The 18,484-nt window shown below is 40.3% G+C and overlaps 1 protein-coding gene across 10 annotated transcripts in view; it reads left to right on the top strand.

Moving 5' to 3' along the window:
- The window catches only part of RALYL (RALY RNA binding protein like), a 625,744-nt gene that overhangs the window by 252,682 nt on the left and 354,578 nt on the right, over positions 1–18,484 (top strand). For 5 of the 10 annotated variants that reach the window (XM_084621329.1, XM_084621328.1, XM_084621323.1 and 2 more), the window contains exon 1: positions 9,911–9,987. The exons of the other annotated variants lie outside the window; for them this stretch is intronic. In XM_084621329.1, the coding sequence (XP_084477455.1) occupies positions 9,939–9,987 (49 nt within the window). In that variant the 5' untranslated portion in view covers positions 9,911–9,938. Of the gene's footprint in view, positions 1–9,910; positions 9,988–18,484 lie in introns of those variants that run through there. 10 annotated transcript variants of the gene reach the window in all.

Here is an 18,484-nt window from a genome sequence, read left to right as displayed (position 1 = left end):
CTTATGCTCAAATAAATTGGTTAGTCTCTAAGGTGCCACAAGTACTCCTTTTCTTTTTGCAAATACAGACTAACACGGCTGCTACTCTGAAATCTGTTGTACTGGATTTTGGTTTTGTATTGCTGCCCATTACCATGTGCCTATCAGCACATTCCATGTAGCATAGATTGGCCCTTGTAAAATAGATTAGTCCTGTTCCTCTAAGTTTTCACCCATTTGTGGTTATTGAAAGCTGGGTTTGGGTTAAGGTCTCTTTGTGGGTAGAAGAGAACATGTGATGCCATGAATGTCATTGTGGTCCTAGTGAAAAATTTTGTCAAACAGAAGCTCAATGAAATCACTGTTTACTGTGTCAATATATATTGTAATGTATGACATAAAAAACAACTTGTGTCAGCATTATGCATAGTGATCGAGTTTAGAATATGTTATTCAGAGTTGTTATATGTAGTAACTTGTACAGAAATCAGAATCTTGTAATGAAACTCAGTGAACTTCTGTTAAGCAGGGCAGAACCTGCACACATGCTCAACTGGCAACTCTTTTCAGAGCTGTGTGTTAACTAGATACCTTGTAACGCTCTCTCATTTGGATTGAGGTGGGTGCCTACATGTGTGGCCAGGGTTTCCATTCCCAGAGACGGTGACGACACTACTGTCGTCTAGCTGAATGGCTCCCAGGAGCTAGCAGAGCCCAGCAATCTTATCAGGAAGAGGTTTCTCCACAGAGATTTAGGGCTGCTAGATCATTCAGTGGGTTCCTACAGAGCGTAAGTGTTCTTAAGTGATAGAGTTCACTACCACGTACAGCTTTGATCCAATTTGAAGTCTTTTATTTTTCTATAAATTGGCTGCTAGTAGCTCCAAAAAGTAACTTGAATAAATACAGCAGTTTCACCATAGGATCACTGTGTGGATTCCAGTGATTTATGGTAACATATGACATAATTAGAGCTGGGCAAATTATTTTCCGAAAATACATTATTTGATTAATGGTGTTTTTGAACACGTTTCAGCCCAGGGATTGCTTCTGAACTGTTTGCTGTTACTGTTGCTTCAAGTGTTGACTATTTTTAATTCATGATGGCCTCTGTGTATTGGTCACCTGAGTTACATTGTCACAGTTCACAGGAGGTGCTACGCCTCTGACCTTTATGCAGTCTCTCTGGGAGAGAGTGTACCCTTCTTACTGACAGGCCGAGGGCCTCCGCTTTGCTCAAGGTGGAGCCCTGCGATTCCGCTACTCAGAGACTGGGTCCCTGGCTTCCGCACCTTTTTCTCACTGTGGCTTCTTCAACAGGTCCAAATGAGCTTGGAGCCCTGTTGGAAACTTACCTTTCTGGGAGCTATGCAACCAGCAGAAGTTTGCAGTAGGATAGTCTTTTCAAAACAAGTAATCATTTAGTACTCAGCTGGACTACAGTGGTAAGCAATATTGGATTAAAATGGTAACACAAAGCCTAAACACATGTCTCTCATTTAATTTGCCAGCTCTCCTTGTTTAATTAGGCAGGTCTCTTTTTGCCCTGGTCTGGATGGCAGACAGCATACTTGCAGCAAACTTCCCTGGCCTTGCCTAGCTGTTCTGGATGGACTTACCCAATCCATTGGGAAAGGAAGATACTTACCCTTCTCTCCTAACGTCTTAGTCCTTCATCTCAAGGCCCAGTCACACAGTTTTGATGTGTACTGCCCAGATAGGGGAGAGGCTGTGGTCAAACAGGTAATTGCCCATGCACATCCAACAGGTCCATTTGGCCAGAAGTTATTAAACACTAATTGCCTGGTCTCCACTGTATCTTCAAGGTAGCTCCATTCACATGTTGATTTAAAAATAAAATAAAAATTATATTAATAATGATCAATGATAATCCATTAATGCCAACTCAGATTCATTTAGGTGGCCCCCACACTCTCAATTTATTACTTACTACTTTTTTCTGCAAAGAGATTAACCCCTTTACCAAGTGGGTTGGAGTACAGTTTTCATAAAATACAGAAATTTCCCATGTTCTCCACACAAATTATTTTTGCTCCTGAGTAAATGACCCTCAAACCCATGAATGGCTTTCAGGATGGCTGCTGTGCATTTCCAGCACAGATACTCTTCCTAATTCACATTCATACATATATTTCTTGAAACTATCTTAAGAAGTAGGATAGCTCAGTGGTTTGAGCATTAGCCTGCTGAACCCAAGGTTGTGAGCTCAATCCTTGAGGGGACCACTTAGGGATCTGGGGCAAAAATTGGGGATTGGTTGTGCTTTAACCAGGAGGTTGGACTAGATGACCTCCTGAGGTCCTGTCTAACCCTGATATTCTATGAAAAGCTTATGCCCAAATAAATGTGTTTGTCACTAAGGTGCCACAAGGACCCCTTGTTGTTTTTGCTGATACAGACTAATATGGCTACCACTCTGAAACCTGTCTCTTTCCATGATTATCATTGCCAAACAAAACTTGCTCTCATAAATTTCATGAAAAGCAAATAAACAGAGTAGTGAATCCTTATGTTTATTATTAAAATAAATGTTTGCAACTTAATTTTGGTAGACTTCATTAACCACTAGACATAATTTATTCCTTTGAACTTTGTTCTTTTGTGGTGTTGTGTATATCCATCTCTCTAACTTCCATATTGTATATCATATTCTTTACCATGGTATCAGAGCATCTTATAGGTGAATGATATAATTGGTTTTTTTTTTAATTCTTTTCCTCTTCATCCTCCCACCACTTGCCCTCATTGTTTGGGTTTTAAAATAACCTATAGTCAGATTCTGCTGCCCTTCCTCATGTTAAGTAGTGTCATCATATTCCACAACCATCCCCTTGAAATAACAGCAATTACTTGTGGAGCAAGGTACAATTCAATGTGAGTAAGGGTGGTGGAACTGAACCCATAGTTCTTATGGGAAAGCCCAGCTAAACCAAGTGAATAAGTGGCATTTTGGTCTGGGAGCAGCGGGGTTAGTGACTGTCATATATTATTACCTGGTAATACTCAAGGAAGCTTCCATTCCAAACAAAGCTGACTGGAAAACTTCATCAAAATAAAATTTCAGGTAGTATAGGTGAGTCATAGACTTTTGTTTTCTAACCAACTCTTGTCCCATGTCTGTAACTGTATTACTGAGTTATTATGCCATTTATTTTCAGTACTTTGATAACTCTGCAAGAATTGCAAGGATCCATTGTGATGAGTCAGAATAACGTCCACAGGCACCTCTCTGTATTACCTCTGTGTGAGTGTGTGTGTGAATGTACTAAATGTTTTAACACATTCATTTAAAAGCTAACTGTTTTTGTATGGCCATTTCCAATATTTATCCATATAAATAATGGAAAAATATTTTACTCTGTAGCCCCTTTTGAATGTGAGCTTAGGACCAATGCAATGCAAAAACCCTCACAGTGATGGTAGGGAACAACATGTGTTTTGATGCTTGAAAGTTCCTAGGTAATTTTTATTTGATCATCAAGCTAAATAAATATGAGCTTTGCATAATTTAAACACAAAGGCACAAGTATTACAGGAATAATAAGTGGAATTTGTTCAAATGCCCACACTAGAAATACAGGTCCATAATAAGTAGTGCCCTGCAGTGCTCACGTGTTGTTCTGTTCTAAAACTAACATTGTATTTTATTAATTTTAACAGCATACAGAATAAGCTTCCAGGCAAGAGAAAAGCAAGCCTGGGAAGTGGAACTGCATAATTTAAAAAAGATTGAGTTTTGTAACTAATGAGAAATACATTAAGAAAACAAAACATGTTTGTGTCTGAATTCCAAATTGGATACTAATTTTGGATCTGATTTTGCAACTCTGAATCATGTTGATCATCACCTTTTGAAGTCATCTAGAATTAATCACTTGAGTAAGTGCTACATGGCATGAGTAAGGGTTGCAGAACTGGGCCTCAAATGCAATATCTTATTTTCCATTTTGCTAAAATTAAAAATGCAAACAAAAATGGGGTCTGAACTCTGAAAAGAATTATCCAAGTCATCAATTTAGAAGGCGTAGTCTTCCAAAAAGCCACACTCTGATCTAAACCCAATTGTTTGGGCAAATATCAAATATCAAAGCAGTCACTACCCCACCTAAACTTTGCTCTTCAAAAACTTCTGCTATGAAGTGGCATTCTTTTTCATAGTATTTTGAAATTAAGGTGGGCAGCTTACTCACTGAGTAGTCATTTTGATGTCAGTGGGACTACTTTCAGAGAAAGGTTTCAGAATCTGCCACCCCGGCCTGATTTATTAACACACATTTCAGCATGGTACATTCTTTTGTTTTTGGTTTTGCTCTACGTTTCAAATTTGTGCTGTTTAACACAAGCTGGTATGGATGTTGGTGAAATGCATTATTATTACCTCAATAACTATAATTGACTACTGCTGGCAGTTCTACCAATAGGGCAGCCTAGAGCAGTGCTCTGCTCAGAACAGAATAAAACCCTGAATTAAATAAATATACTCTAATCCCATTTCTATGGACTATTCCAAACTGTTACTGTTGTTGAATTGTTATGTTCAAACTGTAGCTCTTTCAAATTGTATGTAATGGTCAGTGGGTCAGAGAAGTGCCCAGTGCAGAGAGTGACAGATCCATGAAAATGAATCTTCTATGGTGCTTTAGATTCTGGAACACATATTCCATATTGAGGGCTCCTCAGTAAAAATATCAGAACTCCAGGTAGTAGGTACTTCTATTACTTTTGGGAGTATACACAATAATCTCTTAACAAAATTCCACTCACTTTTAGGGGAAAATGATTTTGAGAAATCTTTTGTGAAATATTTTAATTTAATTTGTTTGTTTATTTATGTCACTTGATACAATTCATTTTAAGAAAATTATTCCAAGTAATGCCCGTCACTGTGATATGGGCCAGATTCTGCTGTGGTGAAAATTGGAAGAGACTCCAGTGAACAAATAAGATTGGATGTTATCCAATAAACAGATTTTATCCAGGTGTTCCTGATTTGGAAGTGCAGATCAGATTTCTAGAAGTTGCTTATGTCAGAACTGCATTATTTCCTGATGGAACAATGAAATGTGAAAATAAAGATTAAAAAAGAAAACAAAAGCAAAACCAATGTTTTTTTTCAAACCTACAAAAAGGTTTGGGTTCAATTTAGATGAAAGTTAAAGCTAATTTTTACTACAGAAACTGGGTTTCCAAACTCAATATTTTGACTGCTGTTCATCTTGTTTGCATTTTAATGAAAATTAATATTAAGGAATAGATATTTGTTGTTCTAAAGCACTTTGCAAATAATTGTAGTGCTCATGAAAGATGCCAGATTGACAAGCCTAGAACTAAAGTTCTCTGTATATTCACCAAACAGAGCTTAGATAAGAGTGCAAATTTCTTCACCAATGTGACTAAACTTTGATCTGGAAGGTTCATTCTCCATGAATCAATCAATACTTAATGTAAGGGGACTGTTGCCCCCTTACTAACATTCAGGGAGGGGTGTTTTAATTGCTAGCTCCCAGTACTAAAAAGAGGGAAGGGTCGATGGGGAATCAGGGCCCTGAGACTGATAGTCCCCAGGAACAATGGGGAGAGACCAATGCTCCAGGTCAGTCTGAATGACAGGGCGGGCAGGCAGGCTAATCAGAGAGTCAGGAGGCCAGGGAGGTCCCGTCCTCCATATGAGCTGGATTTGCCTGTGTCAGACAGAGTGGGGGCCGAGCTAAGGAGAAAGCGCGGGCCCAAGCTGAGTTGGGGAGCAGAGCTGTGCCAGATCCAGAGGGACCAGAAAAGCAGCCCAGAGAGAGCAGACCCTGTCCTGAGAGCAGAGCTGCAGCCCCAAAGCCAGAGGCACAGCCCAGAGAGAGCAGACCTGTGCTGGGAGCAGAACTGCAGCAACCAGAGCCAGAGAGGCCAGAAGAGCAGCCCAGGAAGCAGGTCAGTGCTGGGAGCAGTGTCACAGAAGCAGCCTGCAGAGCAGACCTGTCCTGGGAGCAGAGCTGCAGCAACCAGAGGCAGAGGGGCCAGAAGAGCGGCCCAGGAAGCAGGTCAGTGCTGGGAGCAGTGTCACAGAAGCAGCCTGCAGAGCAGACCTGTCCTGGGAGCAGAGCTGCAGCAACCAGAGGCAGAGGGGCCAGAGAAGCAGCCCAGGGAGCTGGAGGCAGAGCAGCAGCAGCAGTGCAGAGACCGAGTGGTGCAGCTCGGGCTGGAGCAGTCTGGAGCTGGGTGCGGTGAGCAGCTGGGGAGACCGAGGGGGACCCTGGGCAGCAGGCCCAGCACAGGGAGACGCCTCAGCCAAGAGGCTCTGCAGGCCAGGCTTGGATCATAACCCTGACAGGGCGGGGGCGACACTGGGAAGAAGGGTCCTACCACTTAGAGCCTGAGAGCGTGAGGCCACCACCAGAGCAAGTGTCCAACCCACAGCATCCCGGCAGCACAGCCAGGGCCTGAGAGGAAGGCCTGGGACTTACAAGGACCAGACTGTGAACTGCCCTGACATTCCAGAGACACTATTTGTGATGTTCCCTGCCACAGAGCGGGTTGATGTTTCCTTTAACCTTTCCCATTTTCCCTTATTCTTTTTAAAATTAATTGTTGATTAAATAACTTGCATTTGCTTTAAATTGTATGTAATGGTCAGTGGGTCAGAGAAGTGCCCTGTGCAGACAGAGTACCCCGGAGTGGGGACACCCTAGCCCCTGTCCTAGGTGACCACAGCAGGGTTGGGGTTTCGAGCTCCTCAGGAATCCTGGGCCCAGCCCTGTTGGGGTTATGAGGACTCTGCCAGACAGGAGAGTGGAAGGGAAGTCCTCCAGGGCAGGGAGGGCACTGGGTAAAGGAAGTGGGAGCGAGGACTCAGATCCTTTCACTAGCCCACTTCACCGGGGTAGTGCAGAAGCCAGGAAAGTTCCCCACAATAGCGGGACTATTCCCCTGCTTACATTAACCTTGGCTAAAACTGCCATTTTGTGGGAGACCTATGGTGTATTGTTTTTTCTAATGTGGTAAGTTATGCATTAGGAAAATAAATGAAATCTACAGCTCCTGTTAAGCTGCTAAACACTTTTGGTCCCTTTTGACCTAGACCAGATTTGATCCATTTTTCTAGAGGTAAAAAACTTTGTATTCCATTAGAAGTTTCATGATCAGTCCCTCTACTTTGTGTTATTGTTGTATGAAAGATGCTAAGGAAATGCATATTGTGAATTATTGATATATAAGTAGTCAGTACTAACCTTTCCATAGAAAGAGTGAAATAATTCTCTGTGGGCTTTATCCTTGAGACTCCATAGAGCTGCAGTAACTGCACCAACACAGTGACTAGGCAGACTGTGAGTAGAGTAAAATCACTGTTGCCAACTCTTACAATTTTATTGCAGAAATTTCAGTATTTTTTCTGAAATCCCCACCTTCTAGAGTCATGTGATTATATGATAATCTCCACTTTCACATTCTTTAAAAATAAAACTAAGTCTCTAGCTGTCTTGGTTATGGAGAAAAGCTCGAAACATGAACCCTAAAGACTCAGAATCCTGAAGGCAAATACAAATGTATTATTTTTAAAATGTCATGATTTTTTCAAGGCATACTCAAGATTTCTGGGCTCTTGGTGTTCATGGCACTGCTCTATTTTGTCTGAATGAGGACTAGATGACTAATCCTGCACCACTGAAGTTGATGGCAATATTTCATATGACTGCAATGGTGCAGAACCAGTTTCTTGCAGAGGAGCTTGCTGCAGTGGATATTGGTCCCATTCTGTTCATTTAGTGATACAAACCTATTTTAGGTTTCAGAGTAGCAGCCATGTTAGTCTGTATTCGCAAAAAGAAAAGGAGTACCTGTGGCACCTTAGAGACTAACAAATTTATTTGAGCATAAGCTTTCATAAGCTACAGCTCACTTCCTCGGGTGCATTCAGTGGAAAATACAGTGGGGACCCGACCGTATTTTCCACTGAATGCACCCGATGAAGTGAGCTGTAGCTCACAAAAGCTTATGCTCAAATAAATTTGTTAGTTTCTAAGGTGCCACAAGTACTCCTTTTCTTTTTCCGAAACCTATTTTAAACTGTTAGCTCCTTGGAGCTGTGATCTGTAGGTACACCATTCCACTGTACTGCAGAGCAACTGCACAAAAGGAAATTATGTTCACTGCACTATTCCATATGGTCCAGGGCTAGGATCTTTGAGCTGAATGGTTTCGCAAGGGAAAACTGCAGGGCAGAGAACAAGGGAGTTGTTTCTTGGAAATAGAGCTGATTCAAGGCTTGTCTATATAAACTCTTATCTCACAGCAAGCTGGGATGTAAATCTACCCTGCACAAGCCTTCCGGGCATGAAGTGTTCATGCTGACCCCGCTGCCATACACTAAAATTTCCCTAGTGCACTTTGATCTACTCCTGTCTAAACACTCCAATATGAGCACAACCTTAATTCTGGTATTTCCTAACTTTGAAGAACTTGCTTTTGCAACCTTAATAATGTTCTTTTAACACAAGGGTGGGGAACCTTTTTTCTGTCATGGGCCATTGACCCACAGAAAAAAATCAATCGCAGGCCACTCTGGGCGGGCGCGGAGGCTTGGGGCTTCCCCCCGCAGCAGGGCTATCTGGCACTTGCGGCTCCAGCCCCACAGGATGGGTGCAGAGGCTCGGAGCTTCCCCCCCATGGTGGCTCAAAACTGTGCTGGCAGCTCCAGCTCCGCGGGGGGGAGGGTGCCGCGGGCCAGATGAAATTAACCAATGGGCCTGATCCAGCCTGTGGGCCATAGGTTCACCACAGACGCAGTGCATGGGGGGCATGCAGGGTCACGTATTACCCCAGCCCCAGATTTGCTGCTTGGCTTGGACTGAGCATGCTCAGTAACACTGCGGAAGCCGGCTGCCCTCACTCTGCACCCTTCCCACAACTCTCAGTAAGCACAGGTCATCTCTGTCTTTTAACAGGTTTTCTTGTGTGTAATATGTATATAGACTGTTTGGATTTTCCATTATAAATTTTAAATAAGCCACACTTTAAAAAAAGGCAAAAAACTTTGTTACTGTAATAGAGGGAGCTCCAAATATTAAACGCCAGATGTGACATTTCATAGTCTTCCCTTTCATTCTTGAGATCACAATTATCCCTGTCCATGAAGATTTTCTCCTGCATACTACTATTTTTTTTACTGTGCTCTTTCATTGTTCTAATACTCTATGCATGGTAATTGTTTTCCCTTTGAAACTTAGACTCTTCATGTTTCAAAGCTTGTACTCAGTGTATTATGTTTTTGCAGTGATTTGCTTGAGGTGCCCAGTTATTACTGCTGGCATTCATAACATGGCAACCGGTGAAGTTGCTGATAGACCTAGTGAGTCTTGCACAGCTTTCATAGGCAGCAGTTCAAGTTTGTGCTATTTAGTAAAAACAACCATTGGGCTCCAGTAAATTCCTGTAGATGTTGCTCCCCCTCTTGCTCACTACATGATTTCATTGGCTGCTGTAATGATAGTCAATTGCAGAGTTAAATGTATATAACAATGGAGGTGCTGATATTAGAAGCTCTCAGGGTAGAAACCTAGGGAAAAATGCCATCATCTTTATAATCTAATATAATAATCTAATGTAAAAGGTATTGCAAAGGATGGGGCAAGAGGGTTGTGAGAATAAATGGCTGATTTAAAAATTGAAATGTTTCTCTCAAAAACATCACTTCTGAGAATCTTCTAGAATCAAATATTTAACATATGATTTCTACATGTGTTCACTCTTTTACATTTAGACACTTAGAATCAAGTATCCTGGAATCCTTGTAGGCCCCAAACTCTCATGGAAATCATTAGGAGTTTTGGGTGTAAAAGGAATGCCAGATCAGGCTCTCAAAGGGTGAACTTATCTTTTCAGCTGCTCGTAGCTGATCTTGATTGATATTTTGCTCTTCTAGAAACGTGAAGAACTCCCACTGACATAAAATGAGAGTACACTGCATGGAAGTAGAGAGAGAGAAAGCAGATTTCCGTGGTGAGCTTTGATCGTAGAATTTTGCTGCCTCTTCCTTCTAAATTCCCTTTAAATATACTTTCCATTCGACTCACTTTCACTGTCATTTTCCATATTTTTCATGGCCTACACTTCACTCTGTTATCACTCTGATGCTACTGTAAGTTGCAAGTAAATATTCACTGAAAGCATTAGCAGGGAGATTGACTTGTAAATAATTAAATTTAGAACTCAGCATTAGGCTCAACATATAGAAATAAAATACATTCTGTGTGATTTTTTCCTCTAGTCTTTCTTACAATTGTTGAATTGTTTGCTGTACTGAATACCGTCATAAGAAAAAAAAAACATAAATAAGATTTTATGAAAATGAAATAGGAAGCAGTAGATACAATTCATTGCAGTATTGCAGTATGAAGCTGCTGCCACATGTACTCAGACTTTCTAATGGGCTTTCACAATCAGCCATCTGTAAGCTTCCACTAGGTATGGATCCTGTAGTCTAGCTGTTTATTGTGAAATATTGTATAATGTCAAAATGTCTGAAAATACCCACAGTGCATATTGTGCAGCTATAAACTATATAAATGGTAGGGAGGATAGAATTGACATTGCTATAAAATAGTTTATTTGTTGAACCATGCTTAAGAGGCAAGAGTAAAATGGAATAAGGTGGACGACATTGTGGTGCGTCTTTATAAAGTAATGTCATACACCCACACACACTCTTTTTGTTTTTTTACAGCTGACATGCTCAGCTAAATCTCTGCCTTAAAGTGAGAGGAAAAGTGAAATGAAGAAGAAATGTTGTGGATTATTAATTTAAAAGTAGAATGAAATAAAAACAAAATACACTAAAAGTGTTGCACTAGGAAAACCTAATGGAACAATGGCCATTGCTCCATAGTTGAAGTAGCCACCTTGCTCCATTGTAAGTCTAATTTTTAGCTACCCTGTGGCTCTATTGCTAGTATAACTGTTTGACTGCAAATTGTCGTACTTACCCAAAGACCATTTATTGTCTTGCAAAGTTTGAAGAAAATTCATTGAATTATTTTTCAAGATAGACGTGTATTGAAGGGACCGGATTGGGATGCAGAATAATCCCAGGTTAGTTCCTGGCTCTGGCACAGACTTCATGTGTGATCTTGAGCAAGTCCCTCAGTTCTCCATGATTAAACTGAAGTACATAGTACTTCTCACACTCAAAGGGGATTTGAGGGCTAATTCAGTATTGTTTGTGAAGCATTTATGTACTGTGTTGAGGAGGGCCTTAGACACATCTCAGGCCTTTGACTTTAATGGTTGCTATGGGTACACAGCACCTCCTGGGATCAACCGCTTGATGTATAGTTACAGTTCCTTTAAAAAGTTAGACAGATTTGAAATCTGTCATAGAGCCTAATGTTTCTTTTGGTTTGTTCTGTTGAAAAACAGCTTGTTACATTCCCTTTAAACTTTCCATATAGTTAAATCTCCTTTGAAAGATGTGCATAAACTATATTTGAAATTAGATTGTAATTGAGTAAACTGTTAACAGTTGTTTTATAACCATTATCTGAGAGTGTGAGAGGATGCCAGGCTTTTAGGATCCCATGTTGAGGCATAGAGCTCTTCTGCTGATTTGCCCTGATAGCTGCATTAGTCTCATCAGGGAAAAAAAAATTGGCAAGGAAAAGGCTGAGTGGCTTTCTGAGGTGACAGGTAGAAGGAGTTCATGCCTTCAGAGAGACATCCTGGGAGTAAGCCATCTTTGGACAAAGGTTGCAAGTGCAATTATGGAGAACTACTTGAGAGTACAGGCTTGCTTCTTAAAGTGTAGGTTAAAGGCAAATCCCCATCTAAGAGAGTATTTGGGAGGAAGACAGTGTGTGGCTGGGTCAGTGATGGTGGTTTGTAAGAGTCTGAAGTTCCTATTTAAAATGTTTATGATACAGAGTGGGTGCATATGTGCTGGGATTTTTATGGACTGTAAACCAGAGCTATGCAGAAGTGTTGGGGCAGAGTTAGTTGTTTTTTGGAATGTGTGATGTGATATCTTACACACATTACATGTGTTTTAAATAGATTGTTCATGTACCATCCCTTAATTGTTCATTTCTATGCTTTTATCTATTTAGTTAGGTATATCAGGAATATTATAATTAAGATATTTCTCAATTTAGTGTTAATTTAGCAACCTTTACCTTAAAGGAAAATTAGAGTTTTATGTGTGTGTGTGTGTGTGTTAACAGTGACCAACAGTATGATAACCTAGGTCAGCTACACGTCAAGAGTCAAGAATTCATCGGTAGAAGATGTGCAATGATGGTTCATAAATTCAAGGAATAAATGTTGGTATCTGCACATCTGGAATTAATACAAAATACTTCTGAGAAATACCTACGGTGTGTTTCTGGCTTGTACAAAAAATCAGTGGTAAAAAGGTAACAGTATAATGCAATTTAATTTTCCTACCATTTGTAATAAATGTACATTTTAAAAGACTCCCTTTGAATTCTATAAAATGTTTCATAAACTTTGGTTAAATGGGCCCTGAAGTCTTCACAGTAACTCTCATCTTGCATTATATACATTGTTTCAGGCATCAGCCTGCTTTTTATCAAGCTAGTTGAACGGTTAGCCTCAAACATAAAAAGATACAGCGTTCAGCAGGCCCACTGCATTTAGACTTGTCCAGAATCAATGGAGAGTATATAACTTCTGTCCAAAATGAGTTTGAGGCATGAGTTAGGTGAAAGAGCCGAACAATTCCAGCAAATTTAAGGATCAGATGAATACTATTCTGCTAGGAATGGCTAAAGCACTTATTGTGAAAAGTCAGCGTCAGACCACACCACAGGTAACCGAGAGGGTGTTTGAGTGAGCAGAAAAACAACACAATAAAAGAGAACGGGTTGGAGACAGAAGAATTTTAAGGAACTGAGCAGACAGATTTAAAGGCAGACTAGATGAGATAAGCAAATACATAGGGACAAAATGTATGGAACTTGAAAATTATAAAGGACAAATAATATAAAAGGTATGTTCACAGTGGTCAGACTTCTTACCAAAAGGTTTTCTCCACAATCAAACATAATAAAATATTGTGATAATGAAGTCCTCACTAAGAGATTAATGTATCAATCGGTATGCCCCGCCAGAGAGACACATGATACAGGGCCAAAAAAAAAAAAGAAAGAAAGGAAGCATGGAGCCAGAGCCATCAATTCTGCAAGAGAAAGTGGTGCATGTTGTTATGAAAATTATGTTTGGGAAAGCACTAGGGGTAGATAACATGCCTGTAGAATAGTCAAAAGGAATTGGCAAATGCTGTACTCATCCCATGTGGAAAATTTGTAATGATATGTGAATGCCTAGAAATTGGCCCGAGGATGAAGGGAATTTTTCTACCCTTACCAAAAAAAAAGAGAGATAAGGTTGTAGCAAATATCACACCATCTGCCTGATATCATACGAGATGAAAGTCCTATTCTGCATAATCTAGGATCACATGAAATGAAGGATAGAAGCAGAACTACCAGCACTGGTAGTTGAGCTGATTTTAGAGAGCTGATTTTAGGAAGCACTGAGGCACATACAACCAAATTGCAAATATCCATCACACCATTGACAAAGTCAGAGAGTACAATCATCCACTGATCATATGCATCATTGACAACTCAGAAGCATTTGATACCATCTGATATGGCAGTCTTTGGAGGACACTGGCAGACATGGGAATTCCAAAGCATCTCACTGAACTCATTGCAAGTTTCTACCACCATCAACAGACCGCAGTCTGAACAGCAGAAGCCCACAGTGAATTGTTTTCTACTGGGTAGGGTGTGAGACAAGTGTGTATTTTGTTCCCAACCCTCTTTAACATTTTCACAGAATTTATTATGAGACAAACCTTGGAAGGTTTTGACAAAGTGGAAGCAGCTGGGATTTCCGTTGGTAGACACCTCTTAACTGACCTCAGATGTTCTGATGACATGATGCTCTTTGCTAAAACCAACAGTACACTGCAACAAATGTTGGAGTCCGTAAAACACCGGGAGGAACATGGATTGTTTCTGAGTGCAGCAAAAACAAAATTTATGTGCGGTGACACAACTAACACAGAACAAGACACAAGTGAACATCAGCCTTAATGGCCAAGCTGGAGAGGCAGTAGATGATTTAAATTATCTAAGATCATATATATCCAACATGAAGGCTTCTGAAATGTCTCGCCTCTTCCCAAAACCAAGAAGAAAATAATGTTTTTTCCCCCAAATCAGTTTATACTTTGGACTTTCTAATTAATATAGATTACTACCGTGTGTGTGTGTGTGTGTGTGTGTGTGTGCTTGCACATATTTCAGATTGAAAATTAATTTTGACATTACACAGAAACCACAACACTTCCTGGACTTTAAATCATGGACCTGGTTCTTTTAAAAACACACAGTTGGGGTCCACAACTCTTCCAGGATTAAGAATATATTTTTCCTTCTCTGTTTCTTGAAGCATTTAAGGAAAAAGTAGAATGGCTCCCACTTGCTACTTCAAATTTTAATGCCAGGTTTTATTCAAAACAACTTTCTAATAATCATTGAACAGATTAATTTGTAAATACGTCTTCCTTATTAATAATATGACAAATCTGATAGGGGCTTTATTTGATAGAAAGCTTCAGTAGGCAGATGTCATTGTATTACAATGAAATGTATATTAAAATATATTTTTAAAGCAAGAAGCCCATAGATCCTGCCTGTTTCTGACTGATCTTTATCTCATTTTCCTTCATTTTTGTTATATCCTTGTGTCTGTAAAATTAAAGGACAATGTAATTTTGCTACACACCCATTCTCCTTTCTTCAGTCAATTTTCCAGTCACTTATTCAATATTTTTTTAAAACTTAGCATAAAGTAGTTCTACCTGATTTTTTTCCCCTTTAATATCAACACTCCTTAATTTCAAAACTATATCTTCTGGTTTTTGAACCATTGGCAGCATAAAATGAATGACTTTGAAGTCTCCTCTTCTCAAATGAAAATATACTGAATTACCAGAACTGTCCTCCATAACTTGAATACTTGAAACCCAATATCTGTCTTGCTGTAGGCCTCACCCTTTCCAGTGAGATAGTATCCTCGTTCTGGTACAGTAACCAGCACTGCACATAGTCTGTCAGATTTGATCTAAGAGGTGCTTTACATAGTAATACTATAACATCTTGCTTTGTAGTCTATGCCTTTTCACTCATGTATTATTACTGAAGTGATGTTGCCCTTAGAGGCAAATGCTAGCTTTTAAAACAATGTTTATATTTTTTATTCGAAAACTGTACCTATCCTATGCTCAAGTTGCATACATAATACAAACACACACACAAATTACAAACGGCACTAGTGACAATATAATGAATATGATGAAATACCAGGGTTAAGAGTAACACCTTTTTAATTAGGCCTATAATATTTAAGTCTTGAGGTCCCCTGTTGCAATCATCATACTCTGAAACAAGGAGGACTTGATAGCAGTCCCTTCTGAGTCTGTCGGTGTCCCACTTCCTACTAAACCACAGCAGTCATTGTTGAGGATTATCAACAATAGCACTCCCTAGCACTCCCTAACTACCAGTGGCTGAGTGCACTTTATCTGCAGCTCTCAGCTCCTCCTGGCTGAGGAGACAAGAGTATTCGGAGGGTAGGTGGGTGGGAAAACAGAACTAGAAATCATATTAAATTTTCATACATTTTCAGTGAGTGTGTCATAAAGACTTCTTTATGAACCACAGCATTTACTCAAAGTGCCTTTTGCATCATGCCAACATGAGAACATATTTTTCAGCAGATTATTGTAGAGGGTAAGACAATATTCCATGACCATGCTGAGTAAAATGCATTATGGTATGTCCTCTAAAGAATAAAATAAACCTTCCCCCACCACCCCATATCTCCGGCCCAAGCATAATCTTGTCTGGAGAGAATTCAACACAGTCAGAGATAGTAATATATTAACATTGTTACATTGTATATACATTAGCTATATTCTTGTGGCAGGACTTCTCTTGTAGGGGTGACTATCAGCACTGTCTGTGAGATTGAACTGTTCAGGAACACTGCTAAATGTTTATGCCTTGGAAAGCAATTGTTCTTTTGGACAAGGTTATTTCAAATTCCTGATTTAGCTATTGTAACTAGACCGTCTGTATTACAAACAGCTCTGTGCAGATTAATTGCATCCCTATATGGTCACATCCACCAGCCCAAACTTATATGATGCACACATGACGATTTAATGGTCAGACAGTAATAACCAAAGGGAGAACAAGGTTTTTTCATGCTCTCAGACATTTTTTCTCTTCAGATTCTGCAGTCTGCACTCTGCTTTCAGTAATATCAGTCAGCATTTCACAGTTCTGTGTCTGAGGTACTGCTGCAATGTGGCAGAAGGAAGAAAGAATTGGTGCTGGCCTGGAGCCTTCTTGTAGAATGATTCTGTCTTGCAACCGAACTCTGCACTCCCTCACAAGTCTATAGGGCAACAGTTCCCCAAGAGGCGCACCCAGGGCAGCAGTTCCCCAAGAGGTGCACCCAGTGAAGGAGTCCTCATCGCTTTAAATTTGTGTGTTGAGCTTAAAGCATTTCCTAAGGGCTCAAAAGTGAGGAAAAGACATCAAGGACTAAACACTCCTTTTTATAGATCATAAGGCAGAAGGAACCACTGTGATCAGCTAGTCAGACCTTCGTAACACAGGCCGTAGAACTGCCCTGAAATAATTCCTGTTTGAATTAGAGTGCAGCTTTTAGAAAAAACATACACTCTTGATTTTAAAATTGCCAGTAATGAGGAGTCCACCATAACACTTAGTAAATTGTTCCTGTGACAGATATGGCAATTTCCTGCCATATCCTTGGGAGACCTTAATGAGTTAAGTTTAAGTATCGTTTGGGCCCATTGTATTAAATGAATGGAGTATATATTTTGAGACCTGGGTGTTGAAAGGACTGTATTGAACAATGTGCCAGACAAGAATGAACTTTTCGAACAAAAATTGTAAAGTGGTTTTCCTGGGAAATATCTAGGGGGAGGCAAATGCAAATTCCCCACCTCTGGATATGCAAAAACCCAGCTTTTTTGAAGTTATGCTCAGGGGAGTGAGCCATTTTCTGCTGCTCACTTGTTCCATGCGGACAAATCTAAGGCCCGAGCTATATAAAGGAAAGACTGAACAGTTCATGGTCGTTCTTGTTGTGAATCTGAGACAGCTATGAACTTGCAACCACAGGGATCACCTAGCTGCATGTTTTGAAAGACTGACACCTCCCAGAGCTCAAGTTTGGAATTGTGGTGACCTATGGTAAGCTTTGTAACGTGTAGATTCTTATATTGTTTTTAATACATTTTCTGTGATGCTTTCACAGAACAAATATGCTTGCTTCTAGAGAGCTCTGTGGTAACTTGTGACTGCTGACAATTAAACTATTCATAACCTCTGGAGAGAAAGCAAAAAAAAGGTGCTGTCCTTTTAGATGGTCTGGCTTGCTGGGGTTATCACAGAATAGGTAGTGAATTGGACAGCTTTGAAAACCTCTAGACAGGAGGGAGAGAGACCAGGGCCTCTGCCCAGGTGATGGCTCTGGAGCCTAGAGTGATGGCTCAGGAGGTGATGGCTCAGGAGCCTGGAGTGACTAGCCTCGAGGGACCATGAGGCAGAATACAAGTGGAATTGCCCAGTATTGTGACACTTCCAATGGTCAGTACCAATGGTCAATTGTGACGCTTCCAATGGTTAATTACTCTCACTATTAAAAATTTACGCCTTTTTATACTTGGCATATCTTTAAAAAATCCCCACCGCTGCTAACACCACCGTGGCTCCTCTAGTTGTATCAAAAGTGGGAGCACTAGTATAGAAAAATTGTCAGTGGGTCTTTAACTCCCATGTCATCTAGATCTGTTCCGAGCAGGGCTGCATGACAGGGTTAAATGCCAACAAGAGGTCTGCATTAACACTCCCACCTTTTAACATGCTGGCATACTCCTACCCCCTGCTGCTGGTGACTTTCCACTAATTTTTAATTCTACCCGTCAGCAAAGATGACACACAGGGAAAGAAACATCTCTGTCACACCGGTCCTCAATAACAGTATTACAGAGGCAGGAGGCATTCCTACTGCCATAGCAACATTGAGAGTACTAGTGTAATGGCAGTGTGAAAATTTCATTTTGTCTTTAACACCCGTCTGTGTTCTGTGTTTGAGCCACTGCCATTTGTACTTTCAGTGTTCTTGGGATGAAATTCACCCCTCTACACAAGGGACCAGTACAAGGCCTATGCACCATTTTAAGTCCTCAAAATAGGAGTAAATTTCAACCTTAGCTGCTACTGAATAGTGCTAACACTAGAAGAAATGGGATACTAATAGTCACTTCCTTAGGTCACTTTGTCCTATATTTCACAGGGACATGGCACTTTGTACTTTGAAACTAGCTTATAAAAATAGAAAGCAACCAAAGTATCTTTTTGCTATAGATATGCGG

This window comes from Lepidochelys olivacea (assembly GCF_965140295.1).
Source record: "Lepidochelys olivacea isolate rLepOli2 genome assembly, chromosome: 2".
In the NCBI taxonomy this organism is placed as follows: domain Eukaryota; kingdom Metazoa; phylum Chordata; order Testudines; family Cheloniidae; genus Lepidochelys; species Lepidochelys olivacea.
This window is presented reverse-complemented; position numbering and strand designations above follow the sequence as displayed.